General features: G+C 39.0%; 1 protein-coding gene across 10 annotated transcripts in view; it reads right to left on the reverse strand.

The window, feature by feature from the left end:
* diaph2 (diaphanous-related formin 2) overlaps positions 1-20,256 on the reverse strand; it is a 314,194-nt gene that overhangs the window by 275,707 nt on the left and 18,231 nt on the right. For 9 of the 10 annotated variants that reach the window (XR_009713933.1, XM_061273960.1, XM_061274039.1 and 6 more), the window contains 3 exons: positions 19,589-19,765; positions 13,651-13,755; positions 8,390-8,410 (listed from right to left, as the gene is read on the reverse strand). Coding sequence is in view for 9 of the 10 variants with exons in the window: in XM_061273960.1 (XP_061129944.1) it covers positions 8,390-8,410; positions 13,651-13,755; positions 19,589-19,765 (303 nt within the window). In the remaining variant the exon portion in view is untranslated. The remainder of the gene's footprint in view (positions 1-8,389; positions 8,411-13,650; positions 13,756-19,588; positions 19,766-20,256) is intronic. The other variant, XM_061274292.1, reaches the window with a different exon arrangement.

Here is a 20,256-nt window from a genome sequence, read left to right on the forward strand (position 1 = left end):
GTCCATTTCCAGAGAATTGTACAAAGAAATTCTATTCTACCTCCAAATACCAGCTGATCATTGAAACATGGTCAAACTAGTTATGGGCTTAGAAAAAGAAAATAATGAAGAGCAACGTCAGAGAAAACTTCATAATAGTGTTTGTACAAGTCTTTGGTGATCATGGGAAAATATAATTACGACGAACAAAGAACACTGCGTGGTCTGACATAAAGCATTAGTAATGTATAATGGGGAAGAGGATGGGATGAAAATCCTTTCAAAATTTCCATATCGGTGTAACTCCATGAATGAGATGCATACAAAACTCTGTCCACTCATCTTCATTAGGTGCGCTTTCATTTAAATGTCTTTTATTTTCAATGTTCAAATAATTTTTTTCAAGTTTTTTTCCTATATTTAACAGTAAATTCAAATGATAGTGAATGTGTCTTATTGTGTGTAACACCAGGAAAGTGCATTAGTATGGATATTGAGGGAACGTGGCAGAAATACTATCAACTTTGAGTGCAGTCTACACTGCAGCAGCACTGCTCCTTGGAGAGCACGACGACGACAACAACAAGGAAAAGGCTCCCAACTAACAGTAATTGCTTTAAAATAATAATTCATTATGCTTATGGTGCTTGTTCAGAAATGCAAACGGGAAGAAAAGGATTCGCTAGAGAGTTGGGGCTCTACTGCTTCACTAAAAAAAACAAGAAGATGAAAGGCATAATTCAGATGACAATTTTAGAAGCTTAGTGCATTTTCATCAGAACCTCAGATGTGTTTTTTTTTTTGTTTGTTCCTCTGTTAAGGAACTTTTCCCCTCTGCCACTCTCTTGATTATTTTCCTTTGCTAGCAAATTATTCCTCTTATACAGTACTGATACATGTTAGATAGATGACACAAACAATCTACCAAACAACGGAGATGGAGACAAGGAACTGAAAACTAACGTCTAATGCTGACAGCGCTAAGCGCAGACCTCCTCTGTCACTAAAATAGCAGCTGATTCGGGGGCGAGGCTGCTTCATGCGCCGGCATGGCCAGATGACCGGGGGCCCCAAACACGCCTGACTAGACAAACATTGCTGTACCCTGAAAAAGACAGCACACTAAACATCTTACAACTAAGCATGCAAAAATTGCACACAATGAATACTCAATTAGCTTTACACCAGTTAGCGGTTTACTATATACTGAACCAAAAGTGTTGGAACCATGGTGTGTCAATGTGAGCTGTTGTAACGGCATCTTCTGGTTTTGATGTTGTGTTTAGTCCGAGTTTTGCATAACTACCATGAGCCAAAGCTGACAACCGGCTAATTCAGACTAATTCAGTAATCAACGTCATAATTTTTTTTTTTTTAGTTTTGTTTTTCTTCTCCAAACTGACTCGTTCCTGCTGTTACTGCTTGGCATGACAAGCATTTAAAAAGCAAGCACATTGTAGCTGGTGCCTGATTCAGTCATGCCTGGTTGCTGGCCTTAGCATGCACGCTAGATTTGTGATCGGAAGAGCCGATGCCTGCCTCCACCAAATAACTCATTTGTAACATATTTTGTCAATGAAGGAGATGATACAATACAATAAAATCATATGTAGCTGAAGACAATATTTTTGTGACCAAAAACAAATTTAAGTTTTGAAGGGTTACAGAAAAATCACAAATTGGCGGGTTCTTGCACAAACACAGTGGACAGATTAAAAATAAAAAAATAAAAAATCAGCAAAGAGGTGAATTTGTGATAGCCAAAATGTGAGTGAAGTTCCACTGTATTAATATTCTATTTCATTTATTTATTTTGTATTTGACCTCAACCAATGACCAAATGTGTTTGATTCAAGGATACTGTGCGTGTCTTTCATCCAATCAGCATTAACGACAACAGCTCTCAAGAACACTCGGAACATAAAGAGACAGGTCGGCCATCTCGACATGATTGGATGTCACCTGGCATGCTGCGTCTCTGGCTATCATCAAGGGCATCACCATTTGGAACACTATAGATCTGCCATCAAATCAGCCTCTGCAATATCCTGTAATTGTCGACATTCTTAAAAACAAAGGTGGTAGTTTGACCACTCACAGATATAGCGCCACAACATAACCTTTCAGTATAACAATTCCTGAGTTAGAAGATGGTGGGCAAAGATGCACTTCAGCCCACTCTCGCAATCCAGTTAAATACAGTGGCCACCCAAATAAAATCATCAAATAATAAAGAGGGGGCATTGCCAATTTGTTTCACTTTGTATATCATTTTTCCAACAGATGAGTGATTCTCAAAATGTGCGCACCCTTTTTTTTTGTGAATACCTTTACAGTGCATTCAACACTGTTGGAATCCAGTACAGTGCACTTGTTCAGTAATGTTCCATTGCATTTAACTTTTAAGTTCAATAAATTAGCATTTTATGTTAGAACTGTTGTTACAGATTTTTCATAACTTCTGCATGTAAGCCATTTTAAAATAATCATGTTTTTTTCCTGCATTTAAGCATTATATATGTTCAAACTGTACATAAAAGACTACAGTGGCTTGAAATAATATTACATCTTAGCGGAATAAAACTTTTTGAGTGAGTCTTTTTCACACGAATGCACCTGACATGCTGATGTACTTGCAATTATTTTGTTGTTATTCCACAGCAGTGATGGCAACTGGTGGTCTGCAGCCCCCATGTGGCCCGCACCCACACTCTGAGTGGCTCCTTCATTAAGTCCACTTCTCATGGTGAGGCACCGGCAGATCAACGGGCCAAAGCTCGCACAAAGTAAGTTTGATTGGGTTTGATGAGAAACTAAGATATGCCAAAATTTCACAGGAGTTGACATTCCCACCGCAGAGGTCTTGCATGTAGATTGGCATCGTTTCCAGAAAAGTTCAGTGAGACAAGTAAGAAGTTAGGTCAAATTGAAGGACCTGCATTTACAGAGCTTCCATATTGATGTAATGTGTAAATAATGCAAAGTTGAATTTGTGGTAAGCATACAGTAAGGACCAGAGCGACTCGTGCCAATGCTCTCATTATTTGAGCATAAAGAATGCCCCCGAATGCAAGGGATTATGTCTATTTATTTTTGTAGGTCAGTCTAATAAATAATTCAAGTATGATTGCATAAAGGGGCGGTCAATACGACAGGTTGTGTCGATAGCAGGTAAGGCAAACAAGCGCTTGCTTTCTGCATTCCGAGGAAAATATCAAGTGGACCCAGAAGAGGCTGTCTGTCCAGCAATGCTTTAAAAATGACAGAAGAACCATAATTAATCTCTTCTTTAAGCTTCCCATTTTGGTCGACAGCCACAAGAAGACAATATTGATCAGACCAATCTGAATGATTCTGAATGCAATTGAGCCATTTTACAGTTATTCTCCCCTTTAAAGGATGGAAATAAATGTGCGGGCTGAGCAGCACAGACGCTCTTGTGCTAGGGAAGGAGAAACCCATTAGGTCAATTCCATAGCAACTGGCTTTCAGCCTTCATGAGCCCGGTGGTCAATTTACTGGTCATGTAGTGCCACCAAGTGTTGGCCTTCAGTGCTGCAATAGCAGCTGGCGAAGGACAGACCATGATCATGCGTGACCAGGAAAGAATGGTACTGACCTTTTTTAACACTGGACAATAATTAGTTGGACTGTGGCGGTGGTGAAACAAACACAAGTGGGCTGCTGTGCATAACAAATTGGATTTCCAATTAACTGAATCATGCATAAAGTCTGCGTTGAGTGAGATAAAATATCTGAGGGGTTTGTTTGTCTTAGTGCATTCCAGATAGATCATGCCGGTGTTTCGAGACAATGTGAACGCTGGTTTTGGCATGGGACATCGAACGTTCCATCACTCCTAACACTGAATAAAAAGTTGTAATTAAAATAGAGCTGTCAAATTTCATTGATCAACTGAATATGGAATTGACAACTATTTTAATAGTTGTTTAGAATCACTGCTTGGCTTAAAGTTGCCCATGTCCTCTGCCTGTCAGCAGTAAATATTCTCTGAAAATGATTCTCTTTTGTGTTAAAACAAAATAAGACATTTGCAAACATCTGCCTTGACTGTGCACGAACCAGGAACTGAATCAGTTGCAAAGACATGTGAATACACCATCAATCAAGTCTTGAATAATAAAGGGAAACTGGTTGTTGATTTGTGTCCGTTCATGCGAAAACTTTGAAAGTACAGACGATACAATATCTCACCTTCCCTACATTTGCAGCTACAAAAAACGGCAGGGTCTAAGCATTATGCCGTGGCACAGTGCGACCCCATGTCAGAAGAAAAAGCTCTTTGCCAAGCGTTTGGCAAAGCTACACACATAAGTGTGACCCATCAAGACCACTCACTGCCCGTATAGTCTGTGTAAATCTTGACATAGTAGGACGCATATCATCAGGACAAACTCGAACTTGATCAAGCGCAGTAAATAATGTATTAAATATACACAGATGCCGCGGGTGATATCAAAAAGCTAAAGAGGCAAATAAAGAATTTGAGAGGAGCCGTCAACCGTAAAACGTGGGGATACACAGAATTTCACAGTTGCGTGAACAGTTAAAGCAGATGCGATGGGATGTGATGGCGGGTGCATACAGAGAGGCGGGCTGTAAAAATATGCTATAAACTTTATGGAGCCTAATGCGGCCCCGCAGCACCCTCCTGCTGGGCTGCATGCCGACAGACGCGCCGAGTGTGTAACAGAACTGGGAGAGACATATACAACTGAGAGCATAACCGCTATTCACAACCGACCGTCCGTAATATGTCAAAAACACATCAAATTCATATGTAAGGCTGTGCTGGGAATCACATTTTTCGTATCCCCCGTTTTCATAGGCCACTCTATCAAACGCTCTCTCTCCTGCAATAGCTGAAGCCAAGATGTAACAGGCACATCTGTTGGACCTGCACGGAGGAAAAACAAATGAGTCACACTCACACACACAGTCATTAGGCCGAGTGCACACACACACATAAACACAAGCATAAACAGAAGCCAAAGCATTGACAGCGACGTAGTTCAATCCAAAGCCGGTGTGCTGTGACCACTTCAGCTTTTTATGCTCCCCTCAACATCAAGAGAGGCAGTTCAACTGATGGAAAAGCGGCAATTGTCCCTACAGTACGTTTGGAAAGATATATTCCAAAAAGACAGACATGTCCAGGGGAAGGACAGAACGGAAACAGGACATAAAATTCTGGTGAATCTCAACAGTACATTTCATGCTAAGCAATTCACCTATCTATAAAATCCAACTATTCACCTAATCGTGGCTATTTGTACTCTTTTTGTAATGCCCTGAGATGCCATCCAAATGTCCCACTCCTTCTGAGGCACAACGCTGTTTTTTTTCTCTCTTTATGTCCGATTGGACCTCTTGGAAGCAAAAATCTGAATTGAGCCAACTGTGTTTAGAAACTCAGTTCGGGTCATAGTGTAAACAAAGAGGGAGGCTAACTAACTGTTTCCACATTTCTTTACCTGCATTTCAGCAACAGCCTGCCGCTAACCCTCACCCTGTTAAATTCAGACGTTTTTTTGTACTATTAGATCAACTAAAGTGTGCTTTTAACCAAAGGGAGTATTTCATACCCTTCCAAAACATATTTCCTTGATCTTTGATTAAAATAGAATTGATGTGGCACACTCGTACGGGCCATGCAGAGCCATACAAATGTTTGATTTGTCATTGAAGCTCTTACAAAGAACTAAGGACATCAAATCTGAACAACCCTCAGCAACCCGTTTAATAACTTTCCTAAAACAAAACAAAAACGTTTTATATTGCCATATTTCTTCATAAATCCTTCATAAACTCACTTGGCTCATGAACAAGCATTTGAATGGAGGTAAGAGGGAGCCAAATATCCATTTCCCCTCAATTATACATACCTTTTTTTTCATTCATCTCCCTAGATTCCTTCGGGAATAACTGCAGGCTAGAACTCCTTCACACTATCCCGGATATATTTACTTGCAACAAACAAACAACCATTTCTGGATTATATTTCATTCTATATGGGCAAGTTGTATTCTGTCAACAAAAAGGACTGTACTAAGATACAGAGAATGTGCGTATTGAAAGAAAATAAACATTAGGATTGTACAGATTTGTTTGGCGGCTTACACTGTCCAACATGCCCATCGGGCAAAGGGCTCCATCTTATTGAACACCGTCTCGCCGTTGGATGCAGTTGCTTCTCAGCGAATACCAAAGCCTTCATTTTCTTATCCTCCATGTCGATTGTGCGGCATTCATCTCATCTCAGCAGCGTACCATCTGAGCCTGTCGATGGGAGTGCACAGAGGGGGAAGTCTGCTTTCGCACTAACACCCCAGGAGTCTGATGGACTGTTACAAGATGGCCCTTGACTTGTGACGTAAATCAGGGCAGTCATTGCAGGGACTAATGCTATAACGGCATAAAAATGGTCAGCAGGTAGCCGTGATGTTGTGCAGAAGCAAAGGCATCTGGTATGAACACCTGCAGACCTGTTGTCAAAGATGAGCAGGTATGTTCGTTCTATGCATCCCGCTCATCCGTCGCTCAATCTTGAGGTGGAAAGCGCATTTGAGACTTAGAAATGTTGCGCATTTGCACGCCGGTCAAACTGCATTAGATCCAATTGACACCGTTCTCTATTCCTAGCTCATTCTCTAGCGGGAGAGCAGAGAATGTCAGAGAAATTTCATGCCTGAGACAGAGGAGTTACAGTTGCACGTTCCCTACTGACAATCCCAGCCAGCTCTCTCCCTGCAGCACAAGTGAGAGCGCTCTATCCCAATGACACACGCTGACAGCGTGAAAATGGGAATCTGCCAGCAAAGCAGGGAGTTAACTGTGACCAACCACCAGCTAACCAGGCTAAACACTCTCAGCTTCCTCCTGCTCTTCTGGGCCTGTTATAGTATGACAACTCGGAGTTTTAACAAGAGCATTCTGGCGAGGCTTCAACAATTGTCACCTGCGCAATCAATTGCTGAGTGCGTTAGCTGTAATACTGACATGCTGTTCCTTTGCAACCCGATACAATTCCGGATAAAGCTTTTATCACAAGTCACAAATGTTCGCAAAACTTTAGTCACACGTTTGCCTCCAGTTTTCCATATTTTTGTGGTTGAGGGGATTTTGAACATGTTCAACTTTTTAAATATAGTTTGAATATGTTCAAAATTCCCTTGCAAAGAAAATCACAAAAACAGTTTGCAAACATCTGACGAAATGGATCAGATCATATATATAAACTATATTTAAGATATAAGATTATATATAAGATTAAGATATATATATATATATATATATAGTATATATATATATACATATATAGTATATATAGTATATATGCAAACCCTACCTACCTACCTACCTACCTACCTACCTACCTATCTATCTATCTATCTATCTATCTATCTATCTATCTATCTATCTATCTATCTATCTACCTACCTACCTACCTACCTACCTACCTATCTATCTATCTATCTACCTATCTATCTATCTATCTTCTCAGAAGTACATCTGTCTAATTATATTCTTAATTATAGTCAAGATGTCCTCATCTGACACTGTCTGTAGAAACTTTAAAGTCGATCCATCTATTTTCAACAAGCAGTCTGGTTACAAGCTGGAGTGATTATGTCATATTCCATTTACTGAACACAATGTGGCCATTGCCGTTGAACGGGGAAAAACTTCGCCCACGTCAATACAAGTGAAGCCAAGACCCCACTTTTCCTTCACGCAATAAATAAACACAAAAGAACAGTTGAACAAAGGAAAAAGAAACTGCAATCGATGAAAAATGTCCATGTGAAGCGGCTCAAAAGGGGAGTTTTGTCTGAGCGCATGGATAGAGCAAAGGCCGCGGACCATGCGCAGCTTTGCCTTGTATGCAATTCTGTTAAGCAGTCAATGTTTCAGACCACTAAGAAAGGCCAATGAAATGTCACAAGAATACACTACTAAACATGCTATTGATGTTTGTAGTTTTCTTTCTAAAAGCACAAAAACAAAAAGTTCCTCAAGCTAACCAAAGCTATATGTCAAACGGCAGCCAAGTGCATGAGTATGTATCTATAGCTCAGGTGGAGAATTAACAAACAATTCAATCGACAACAAAAGCAAGAGCACACACAAGAACGTGTCGTGTGTATATACAAGGAAAGCCACAAATACTTTGACAGAATTAATGACAACTGTAATCAATCTTGCTATGTTTGTGTCTGTATGCTTGGGATGGAAAGTTGATACATTTTTTCAAAATTCTTTTTTGAAGGAATTCAAGTGACACTCAGTAACATGATGTGAAAACTTAAATGTGTATTTGATAATAATTTTGCATGGTGTAAAAACATATATGCATACAGAAACCAAATATAAATAATGGACTACTTACCGCCACTTTGCTCCCAGTTATCTGCATGCAGCAATCAGCGGAGAAGGTTAATGTGCAAAAAGACACAAACAGCACAATCATAAGTAGGGCAGACAATTACAAGTGGAGGCATGAGCGTTAACTTGTGTGATATTACAAATTGTCCATCAGACACAATACAGCTCAGACTTATTTTTATATATAACATTTGACAAGAGAACACTTTTTGAAATTAGAAGCACATACAGAGGAAAATGTCTGTTTTGCAGCTATAAATTTCCAGATGTTTCAGGTGTTAATAAAACAGGTGGGTCGAAAAAAAATGCAGCATGCAAACCTTTTCAGCTTCTCCTCCCTGTTGCTAATTTATCCGTTAGAAGGACTGTATAGTAATTAGATGGCAACAACTGTGGAAATGATGAAGTCGTCTTTTTTAGCTGATCTGGTCAAATGTAGAGATCCATTAACTGAAATGAGGGGTGGAGTGTGCTTGTGGCCTAACATCAACATCAGAATTTGGAAGTTAAATATACAAAATGTATGCCACTGCATTACTGTCATGACTTGAGAGAATTGGTACAATACAAACATTAGGTATCTTAAGCCATATGTTCTTCACTCCGGTCAGGTAGCTGCAAAGTGAAAAGCAAAATGAATTACTTCACACCAGCATAGTGCCATCTACCGTATGAGCTAATCATAGCATCATTGATCACACGACCCAAGAACAAATGATTATCTAGTACCATAAATGTCTCAATGCGGTTAAATCCCTTTATTCTTGAGTTCAGGGACGCATCAGTGGCTCATGCCAATCGTGACTATAGTCTCTTATTGTCATGGCTATGCCAGCGACATCAAGTATGCATTCTTTGAAAATCTGGAGTCCTATGCAGTCTCTTTAATAAAGTTTTTTTTTCCGTATTCAACAAAACACAGCAGAGCGTCATGCAGTGTCCCCATTGAAAGTATATTTACTATTACTATTTTGTAACATCAGTGTGCCATTCACACAACACATTGTGTCCAACATCTTATCTTAGAATCGTAATTCTTCGTGGAACCGAGAAAAAGCAATCTTGAAAAATGAGCTAATCAGCTCTATACGTAAAATCTGGTTGTAGTCGTAACAAGCAAAGCAAGACACAGAAACACCAAATGAGCCGCTTGACTGCCTGCCATTTGCCATTTATTTTCCATATGAAATCTCTTCCAATGAAGAGCTTCTCTTAATTGCATCTGAGGAAACACATATTGATGACATATCATCTTCGGCTTTGTACCGTTCTTTTGCCCTTTTCATTTTTCTCTTGCTCACGTCTTTTTTTTATCTTCACATGTCTTTTGGTGAGACGGTTCCTGCCACCTCCCAAGACTTTTCAGATGCTGCAAAGTCAATTTTACAAGATCCGCCACCTGGTGTGTGACACAGTGGTTTTTAATCGGTCTTTGTACCCACCGTTCTCCAGCATGAGACTTAGCACGGCAGGAATGTTTCATGCTGACTCAACATACTATATGTAGATCACCACCTTTTCCACAGTTGATGCCACAAAGAAATATACAGAAAATAGTATGAAAAAAGCCTCTATAATCTGACAGATAGTCTTGAGACTGCACACACAACTGCACAACTGTGAAGGAGGAACGTGAAGGGTAGAGTCCAATATGTATTTATTTATGTGCACCAAGGATGGATTGGTTTAGAAGTGGAACTTCTAAGGTCGAATAATTCTGAAATGCCGGTGAATATTTGACGATGTCACAAATGCGATATGAATGTAGGAGACATTCATTCGACCAATGTATTTTGTCTGAAAATTAGTTCTTGCTAAACTGAGCTCTTTAGGAGACTGGCATTGTCAGAAAGCACAAGAAAAAAACAAGACGGAATGGAGACATTCATTCGCCCAATGTATTTTGTCTGACCCTCCCATCATGCACCTCAAGCATCTGCGGAGCAGCAGAGTTTGAATCAAACATGAAATTAGTCTCAAACATAATCTCATTGAAAGGAGTTAACAGAGTTACTGGAAATGTGGCAGCTTAAATCGGATGGCTGAACATGAAAAAAAGCGGGAGATAATGAAAGCAGGTGAAAGACAACGTGCTCATGCAAAGCTGATGGTCAAGGACGCCCGTATGACACGCTGCTGCAAAGCAGAGCAAGATTCTTTTCTGTGGAAACACCGCTCATATTCAAATGGGTCAGTGCACAAACTCTCCCATGGAAAAAGCAATTCCTTTAGGTTGGTGGATGCTATTTGCAAGACTCCTGCGGAGAAGTGAGGAGTGTTTCTCAATTTTGCTTGGTGATAAAGATGTGGCTATTCATGAGATGGAGCCGAAAGGAATAAATATTGCCTCTGCTTTGAAAGATATTTTTATTTGGTTGAACAAAATAATCTGTCATTCTCCACATTGGATAATGCTTCAGACCACGTTCATGGACGCAAACTCAATGTGGACATTTTATACAGGGTTAGATTTGTATGCAGAAAACTGAGAAAATCTGCATTCATTTTCTATCTCTAGACAGATGTAAACCTCTCCCTCTATGCATTTTGACTCTGTATTCTCTGGGTGCTTATTTGAAGCCAAATCGATGGCAGGGCAATATAAATAAAAGTTGAAAATTGACATTGGGAAAATATTATATGGCTCTTTAGTTACAGCAATATAAAAAGAGGCAGACTCAATCCAGACTTTGAAAAACCATCAACAACTGAGAGGAAAATGCAAAGCTTGAAAGGCCCAAACCCAAGTTGCAATCTCAGCAGGCAAATAAAAACACCAAGCGCCACAGCGAACCAACAAACCATCAGTCCTTCATTGATCATTTGGTATACATTTCCAGAAGCAATATTTGCCCCAAAATGCCTAACGGAGATGATTTGTTGTCATAAGTTTTAAAACATTACTGCCATTGAATTGTATTTTCAACAGATCATGTGATTGATTTTATTAGAATCGTTTCATTTGTCATTTTGGTTTTAGAAGCTAGAGGTAACCACATATGGACAAAACCAAGAGGCTGATTTACATAATCAAGAATCTTTGTCCAAACTTATTTTTAATACTATATAATTGTTCATATTATTATGACATAAAAGGGTTTTCTTGATGTGGTGAGATGCTTTTTTATTTTATTCATACCATAGCTATCATTTTAAAAAATGCATGTCAAGTCAACTTAAACAATTATCGCAAGCTTTAATTTTTTAAACTAGTGTCACCAAAACTAAAGTTGTTCCACCACTGCCATTAAAGGGAGTAGTATCTTGCACGTCAACAAAGGCTACACTTTCCATTGCCGCAGGCTACTCCCCCGTGGCACCCAATGATACGTATGTCAACACTGACATTCAACCATCCCCTCTTCTTCCCGTCTAATGAAAGTAATAGCAAGGTGCTGAGAGACAGGACGTTTTGTTCTATTGCCTATTGACTACACACACATTATGTTGGTCATTTGAATAAAATATCATTGCTCACAAAAGCATAATGGGCCCAGTGAGGAATTCAATCATCTCGGAAAAAAATTATCATTATCAATAATGCCGTTTAATTACCATAACAATGAGGAGGCAAATAAATGATGATGCTTTGCAGGTTTGGGAAGCTAGCTAAGGGATTATAAAAATAATCGTAGATGAGTGTTGAAGAGCCGCTAACATTTTTTTTTTTATATATATATTGCAAAACAAGTCTTGTACTAATAGTGGTTGTGGCTGTTTATATATTCAACTGCAGATAAGTGAGACTTGGAAAAATATTAAACAATAATACAACTTTTACAAAGCAGGGAGAGGCAGACTATAAAATAGTCATAAACAAGGATTCGTGTATTTTGGGTCAAACATCTTGTGTCGAACCTTAAGAGTTAAGCTAAGTCATCTTCATGCAAATTAAGATCTTACTCAAGATGCAGTAAGACTGCATATACTAAATTGAGAGACTAGTTAACTGCTCCGACAGTTGCTGCTGTTTTGGTGAGCAACAGAGTGCTATGTGCTAACCAGGTTAATGCATTAATGCCCATGCGTCACAGGCTCTAAAAAGGGGCCAGATGTTTGGTATGAGGTCGACCTCAGACGGTTTCATTGGATCCTGTGACATATTTGAAAATTTAATTGGATTAGATGAGACTATCCATAAATGCATTGGCGGTATGAATCTCTTTGGTAAAAACCCATGAATTAACCGCATTACGGTTAAAGTCACAGGTTTCAAAGCGTGGGGGAAAAATAGCAGTATATATTCTGGGAATTACCATAATTTTTATCTTTTGAAAAGCATTTTTATTCATGTTTTATTTTGTTAATGGAAATATTATTTCAATTTTAGTTTGGGTTTTTTCATTAGTTTTCTTTTAATCTACTACTGTATATATATTTTTTTATATTTTTTCCTCTTGAGAAAAGAGACATCTCGTTGAGCTCTCATCATCTTATCACACCTCATTTATTGGTCTTGAGTGGACGCACCGGGGTGCTACTTGGGCCACAGCAATGATTAACGGCAAAACCAATATAATGAAGTACAAAATCCTCATCACCATTATTGCTCCATGTTTTTAAATCAGCTATTAAAGATCCAAATTGATAGTTAACATCATATCTGACTAGCTGATCATATCTGGTCAGCTGTCGACTCAGCCATAAAAAATAAAGTTCTGCGCCTATGACCATTCTGTAAAATGCTACATTAAGTACAGTTTAAGTATGAAATAAACATAAATACAAGTAAATGGAACAACGCTTCGATTTTGTTGTGTTTTACGTGCAAGCTAGAATTGCCACCAATTGCTTGGGTGCAGTTTTTGACGATGTTTTTTTAGTGCAAACTCCAATTGAACTCTTTTACAGAACGATAGGTGAACGTGCGACCTATAAACTTCCATGTAGGCATACGACAACCCAAATCTTGCATGCAAGCAAACGTTGACATAAGCACTGACCATCCACCAAGCATTGGGTGAGTGAGTAAGTGCCTACTATTACCCAGTGATGGTGGTTGCAGGATGATGGGAACAAAACGATGGGAGGGGTGGGTGTGGGGTATACAGTAAATCAGATGGCAATCAGAATATTTACAGTTGTGAAGCGTGGAAAGTGCGAGACAACAGAAGTGTAAGGAAGCCATACTGCAAAAGCAAAGAAATCAAGCTTGAACTCATTCTGGAGATTCACAAGGACACATCACCACACTTGAGCACAACAACTCCTGCCATAAGCACACTTCACTTTGTAAGAAAAATAAATGAACTTGACTTGACTTACAGATTTGGCAGTGGCAGAGATGTATTGAACTACCATCTCCCGTTTGGTGCTCAAGTCCTTCCCGCGTAGAGGCGCCTTTCGCTCTTCATTCAGATTCATGTCCTCCTAGACAGCAGATGAATAGGAAGACAGTGAGTGACGTTTCACAAAATGTCGAAGACAATTTATTAACAGATTGAAAGAGTCATCTTTAATGAGTACGTCGACAAAGAGTCTTCCCTGACGTATTGGCTTCAGCACTATATAGGCAAAGAATGAAATAATTACTGACAGTTAATCTGAGCTAATCCATCGATCCATTTTCTAATCGCAGGTGAAGATGGAGATGAAGCCTAGCCTTCGAAAAGTGTTCTGTACAGAGTTGTTTTATATATCAAAATGTAAAAACCATCAAATAAAAGCAAGACTTCTGAACTTTAATCTCATAATACTCTTTTGATCTGAAACCAAAATGCCTTTCAGTATACAACAAAAACAAATGAACTGACCTTGTCTTTCCAATACTTTTGGAAGGGGACTACGTATATACAATCAATCATTCACACTGATATTCACACCTCTGGAGGATTGAAACCTAAATCCTTGTTCACGGTATGCAGGAAAAGGCCAGAGTAAGCCCATAGAAGGACTAGGAGAACATGCAAATGCCACGCGGGACGGAGCTTGTATTCAAACCCAGAAACTCAGGGCTGTTAGACAGATTAGTAATTTAAACAAAATTTTATTTAAAACCATAAAACACAAACTTTTCTTGAACATTCACTTAAATAAAATACATTTTAGACACCTTTTTTCAGCACCTTGTCATGACTGATCTTTTGACTTAATCCTTTGTCTTGCCACATATTTCACTCGACCTAGCCTGATACACAAGGCATTTTAGTTCTAAAATAAAACCGAGGCAGGACAACTGAAATGATGCATAATGACACCACTCACTTTTCCTTTCTATCGACTGTTATAAAGTTTTTTATAGCATGAAAGCATTTTAAAGTTTGGTTTTAATGTAGAGTGGGATTGTCACGGTAAACCATGTAACTTTTCTAGGTCATATGTAAAGGAGGCAAGCAATAGCTAACAAATGCGCGCTGTAAAATGAGCTGCATGTAGCCCTCAAAAGCGGCAGCTCAATTCTAACGTAGTCTTTCGCAAAAATGATGGGTAAGTACTCATTTTATGTTAATATCTTATTTTAATCAACAAAGAAATTAACCGCCACATAAACTTTTATGACACTTATGATCAGTTCAAAAATGTCAACTCTGCTTTTACCTTGGAGAGTTCAACATTCGCACTGGTTAAAATGTTAAAAAGGCTAGCATCAATGTCACATACAGCTTTCATTGCAGCTTGCACTTTTGAATCAGATCATGGTGAATACTTTCATTTCTCGTATTACTATTCTTTGTTGGAGCCCATAGGTAGAGCGAGAAGAGAGGACAAAATGGCAGTATTAATTAGTCCTTGAATAAATGAATGTTGCAAGGCTATATCAAATGTACAAACTCAAGGGAAAAAAGGACAAACCAATCAAATTGAATAAGCCTTGATCGGCAGTGAGTGTGCAACAGTGAGGCTATCTTTTTGCTTCTTTCATACTGCGTCACAAAAGACCTCTTTCATGTGAAAGGCATCAGCGGATGGAGCAAAGGCCGAGCAGAGGACTAATAGCTACAGAATGACATGGTGATTAGAGTGGAAGGGGATGTTTGGAAGAAGCACTCTCCCTCAAAAATGAATGTCTTCGTATCAGCGTGGAGAATAAAAACATTCATTCAAGCTCCCCCAGCAAATCCGTGGCGCATTAGCAGAGCCTTGCTGCCCTCTACTGCTAAGTAAAGAAAACCATGCACACTGCTTTGCGTGATCGGATCCAACACAGACGGCAATTAACTAAATGTCTTTATGTTTTACTTTATGAATGAAGAATGAGACAATCTTACATAATAAATGGAAGTTTAGAAAAAGCTTTGAGTTTAGCAGGTTGTTTCTGGGTGTTAAAGCTTCTTGTTTTGACATTCAACATTTCCATATTGTATTTTATCTCTTAACTATTTTACAGCTGCGATATTGGTCAATATGACATTTTTAACTTCATGAACACAAAATATATTCTAGTAAAAAACACCACCAAAACGAAATAAATTACACTCAAGACAAAACCTAATGATTAAATCTTCAGACTGAAATAACTAATGTCCACACTATAAACAAAAGAACACCCACAATAAAGGTTTAGGCAAATGCACAAAATAGTCTGCGTAAGTAGATTGAGTTCACTTAATATAATTTACTTGATAAACATTTGCTGATGAATTTAATAAATATTTTGCAACTTTAATTAGTGCAATTAATGTAATTCAAGATTGAGAGAGATTAAGTATCAGCAAGTCAAGTAGGGTCTCCATTTTATTTGGGATTGTACTCTCTTTCAAAGAACCTAAAAACGACATTTCCAGCGGCCACAAATCAATCATTTCTCCCTTAAACCTGCAAGTCTGATCAATGACTATACGGGTTTTCATACAGGCACTCTCCAGTAGCGTGTTGTTAAAAAAAACTCCTACGGAGTATCACTGCAGTGGGATCACCTCGGATCTTATTAACTGGGAGTGTTTGTTCTAACAAAGTGCATGTAGCGCCACATAAAACCTCCATCTGGCCAGACAGTCTTTTTTTTTACTGGCCTTCTTCGTCCCCAGAAACAATACACACAACACCTAACAGGCAGTAGATCCTGTTAAGAAGCAAAAAACTATACTTCAATACTTCAATAAAAGAGACATTCTACGCTGTTAGGTTTTAAATGCGATAGACAAGTGAAAATGTCTAAGTAATAATAATGAAAGCACACCTAATGGGCCCCATCAGCACTTTAAAGAGCCCGCGTGCAGCGGGTTTTGATAAAAGGCATGTCAATGGGGAGACGAGCTCCTCCTTACCTACCACTGCCTTTTATGATCCCATTATGGCCAATACAGGCTCGAACCAATGATGAAAGTGGGTTTTAATACGTCAACTGTGTCAACTGGGGTTCACTGTGGTCTAAAAAGACACTCAACTAGTTTACATTGGAATCTCAACACTGGAACGCAACGCTTTGTGTGATCTCTGAATTTGTGACTGCTAACCCTAAACATCTTCGACTGGTGCCAGCCGCGGTTGTGACATGCAAGCTCAGTGAGATGCCGTTTACTGGAAAGTTCAGCGGATTTAACGTTGTGCATATTGATGAAGGGCTCTGGCTTTCCGCTATGTTCGTCACAGAAAAAAAAACAGAGTTTTGACACATACGACAACCTTTTGAAAGCAGTGATGGATGATGTCTAAACGCATCTCAGACTCCCCTGGATCTCTTATATTTCTGCTATCAAAGGATAATTTCACCTCACACAGAAACCTCTCGTAGCTCCTCTATTTTCGGCTTTTCATTCAGAACTCCTCCATGACCTGTCAGCAATCAGCCTTACCTTAGGCTGTGTGCTATTTAAGATCACATGATGTGAGAGGCAATACACTTTCCCCAAAGTCAAAAATATTTTCGCTTTCTCCAGGTCATTAGTGTACAGAGGGGGGTCTAACTAATATGGCCCTCCACATTGAGGCCTGCTGGGCTACTTAAGGCTGCAGCATGGCGAAACAAACAATAACAGAAAGGCTGTAAAAGACAGATGCCAAATCAATTAGACGTTTGGGTGACCATAAAAGGGATGGGTGCAACCTTTGAGCTTCAACAATCATCCATTTCCGGCATGATTTAGAAACTACAGTATTTGTCCAGTTGAAAACAATAATGTATGAAATAATAACAATTTATATAGGGTCATTAAAAACAGGCATGTGTAAAAACAAGGAGAAACCAAAATGTATAAACGTGAGCCAGGCACGTAGTTAAGCGTCTGCAACAAACGGTGTACTTTCCAATCTTGCATTATTGCTCTTATTAAGACACATTCCACTGAGCAGCCAACACGTCTGAGGCCAAACTCCAATCTTGGATGTCTGTGGTTGCGTCACAAAAAAATGAAATAAAAAAATGACAAAAATGGTAAAACAAAGACTGATGATGTTAGATGCTCATGAAGTAAACATTTGTCACAAATAGCGGAAATCTTACCGTATTTGATTTGAGGATGTCTCAAGAGTTGTGGAAGTCTCAACAATTGAACAAGTCTCAGAAGTTTGTAATGTTTTCATGATATATGCGGATGTCTCATACGATCTGCGGAGGCCTCTGAAGATGTATGAAGTATCACAAATTTCACTAAAGCCTTACGAGATTCACAGAGGTCTCACTGGACTTGTTTGGTTTTCCAGATCTATGGGAAACTCGGGAGATTTTCTCAAGTCTTTAAAAATATCAAATCCAAAAACGTTTTTATTGTGATTCTGCATTTTTTTATATGTATGACTATTTAAACATTGTCAAGCATTTTGGGAGTCGAGATTCTAAAAACTGCTGTATAAAAAAATAAAAGATCTTGAACTCTAATGTGACACTATTTACTGTGCTGTATGTTTTGTGTGACTTTACAAGCATATTTTATTCATTAATTGTGGTCAAATTGCCAAATAGCAATCCGAAGGTTCCACTGAAGTCTGAGAGTCAAGAGTGGAGGCTTGAATAGTACATAAATGAATACCCCACTTGGATTTAAATTCATTACTGTAATTGAACATTTTTGCTTAAGATTGTCAATGCCAGTCAAATGTCAAACCATGCTCAAACCTGTGTCATCTGTCAGCGAGCAAATATAAGCTCGGGTTTAACGATGCTCCACCCTTAAACGCACAAACATTGTCACTGAGAAGTCAACTGCGTGACAGGGATGAGCAACCAGGCAAGAAGACACTCACGCCAGAGCCTGATTAAAAACTAGAATCACTGATGGTGTAGTGTCGTGCCTGTCATTAAAGGCCATTGTCTGAGAAGGAACAAAAAGGCATACACAAAACACACTGAGGTATTATCCAGAGCACAACTTATGGGATGAAGCTGTAGTTAGAGAGTCTTTCTTTGACCCCACAGGAGAGTGAAAATGAATCACTTTCCCCAGAAAACAAAAACTGACATGTGCAAATGTATTCAAATCCTAAACACAAATTAAGTCTATTCTGGGTAAAGAAGATGAAATTGTGTGAAAGCAAGCGTGTCTAAGATAATTATGCGTTAACAGGAATGTTATAGTTTAGCTGTGAACGAGAGGGAGAGAGCGAGCGACAGACAGACAGGCAGACAGACAGAGAGAGGTAAAAACTAACCCTAAATAAAACTAGGGCTAAATAAACTAAGGCCATATAAACTAAGGCCAAAGTGTCCTACAGGTGGGAGTAATGTCTCCCAATTATCAGAGATGAATAAATAAAGAAATAATATCCTTCACTAAACAATCCTCTTGGAGCGAGAATTATACTCAGCATAAAGCAATAGTTACTACACGCTGGACTTCTTGCCTCAACACTGCTACAATAAGTTCCGCTAGACCAGGGGTGTCAAACTAATTTTTTTTCGCGGGCCGCATTGTAGTGATAGCTTCTTTCGGAGGGCCATTATGACTGCCAACCCAAATAAATGTATATGAGGTATATTATATACAGTAAAAGCTACAAAAGAAACGGACAAATAACTCGTTTTCAAATCAGACAAGTAAAAACTTGTCAAATATTTCAAAAAAAAGATATTAAAAGTGAAGACAATCTGCAATTCTAGTAATGACACACGAATTTGTCTTCGCGGACCACATAAAATTATGTGGCGGGCCGTAACTTCCTCCGGGTCTTGAGTTTGACACCTGTGCACTAGACCAAACAGACCTCGAGTGACATTATGATTCAAACTGTACTGAAGGTCTACTTGCACGGACTAAAGAACAGCATCAAATATGATTCCACTGCATGGAGGGACACAACTGAACACAACTAAACACTCCAAACTTACCATCATCTTCTCAAAGAGGTCAATGATCTCCTTTTCTGAGAGGTTCTTTGAACGGTCGTCGAAAAGGGGCTGAGGGATGGGCAGTTCGGTGTGGATGGAGAGGGGGTCCGTGGGGTGCTGTATGAGCGGCTTCTCCTTCTTCGTTCCTGTCTTTCGGAAACTGGTAATGCGATCGCGCTGCAAGAAAACATGACATATCAGACATCTCTCCTATAATATTACAACAGGGCCGTCAATCCATATAAAATAATAAGATTAGCAACATTCATGTTGGATGTAAAAACAAATTCAAAACATTTTGTAACCTAAACAAATAACATCAGGCACGATAGCCAGACCACTACACAGAAGATCAAATACTGTATGAACCTTAGAGACTTTACTTACCATCGTACCCAAAGTTGTTAAAAAAAAAACTCAGCTAACTTTCATGACATCAACAACAATGATGACAGGCACTATTTATTAATCTCCATAGTGCATAGTGAGAACAAAGAAAAAAAGAAAAACATGATCCCCACATGCAATAATTGTTAGGATTAGTATGAAATGAAAGAGAGAGATCATGCTGAATTAATGGACATACCCGGTTGGTTTGGAAGGTAGCCATTTAATTCCCTTTTAATGTGTTGTTCAATTGTAATTATTAATTTGGAACCAGTAACAAA

The sequence above is a fragment of the Syngnathus typhle genome, linkage group LG1 (assembly GCF_033458585.1).
Source record: "Syngnathus typhle isolate RoL2023-S1 ecotype Sweden linkage group LG1, RoL_Styp_1.0, whole genome shotgun sequence".
Classification (NCBI taxonomy): Eukaryota; Metazoa; Chordata; class Actinopteri; order Syngnathiformes; family Syngnathidae; genus Syngnathus; species Syngnathus typhle.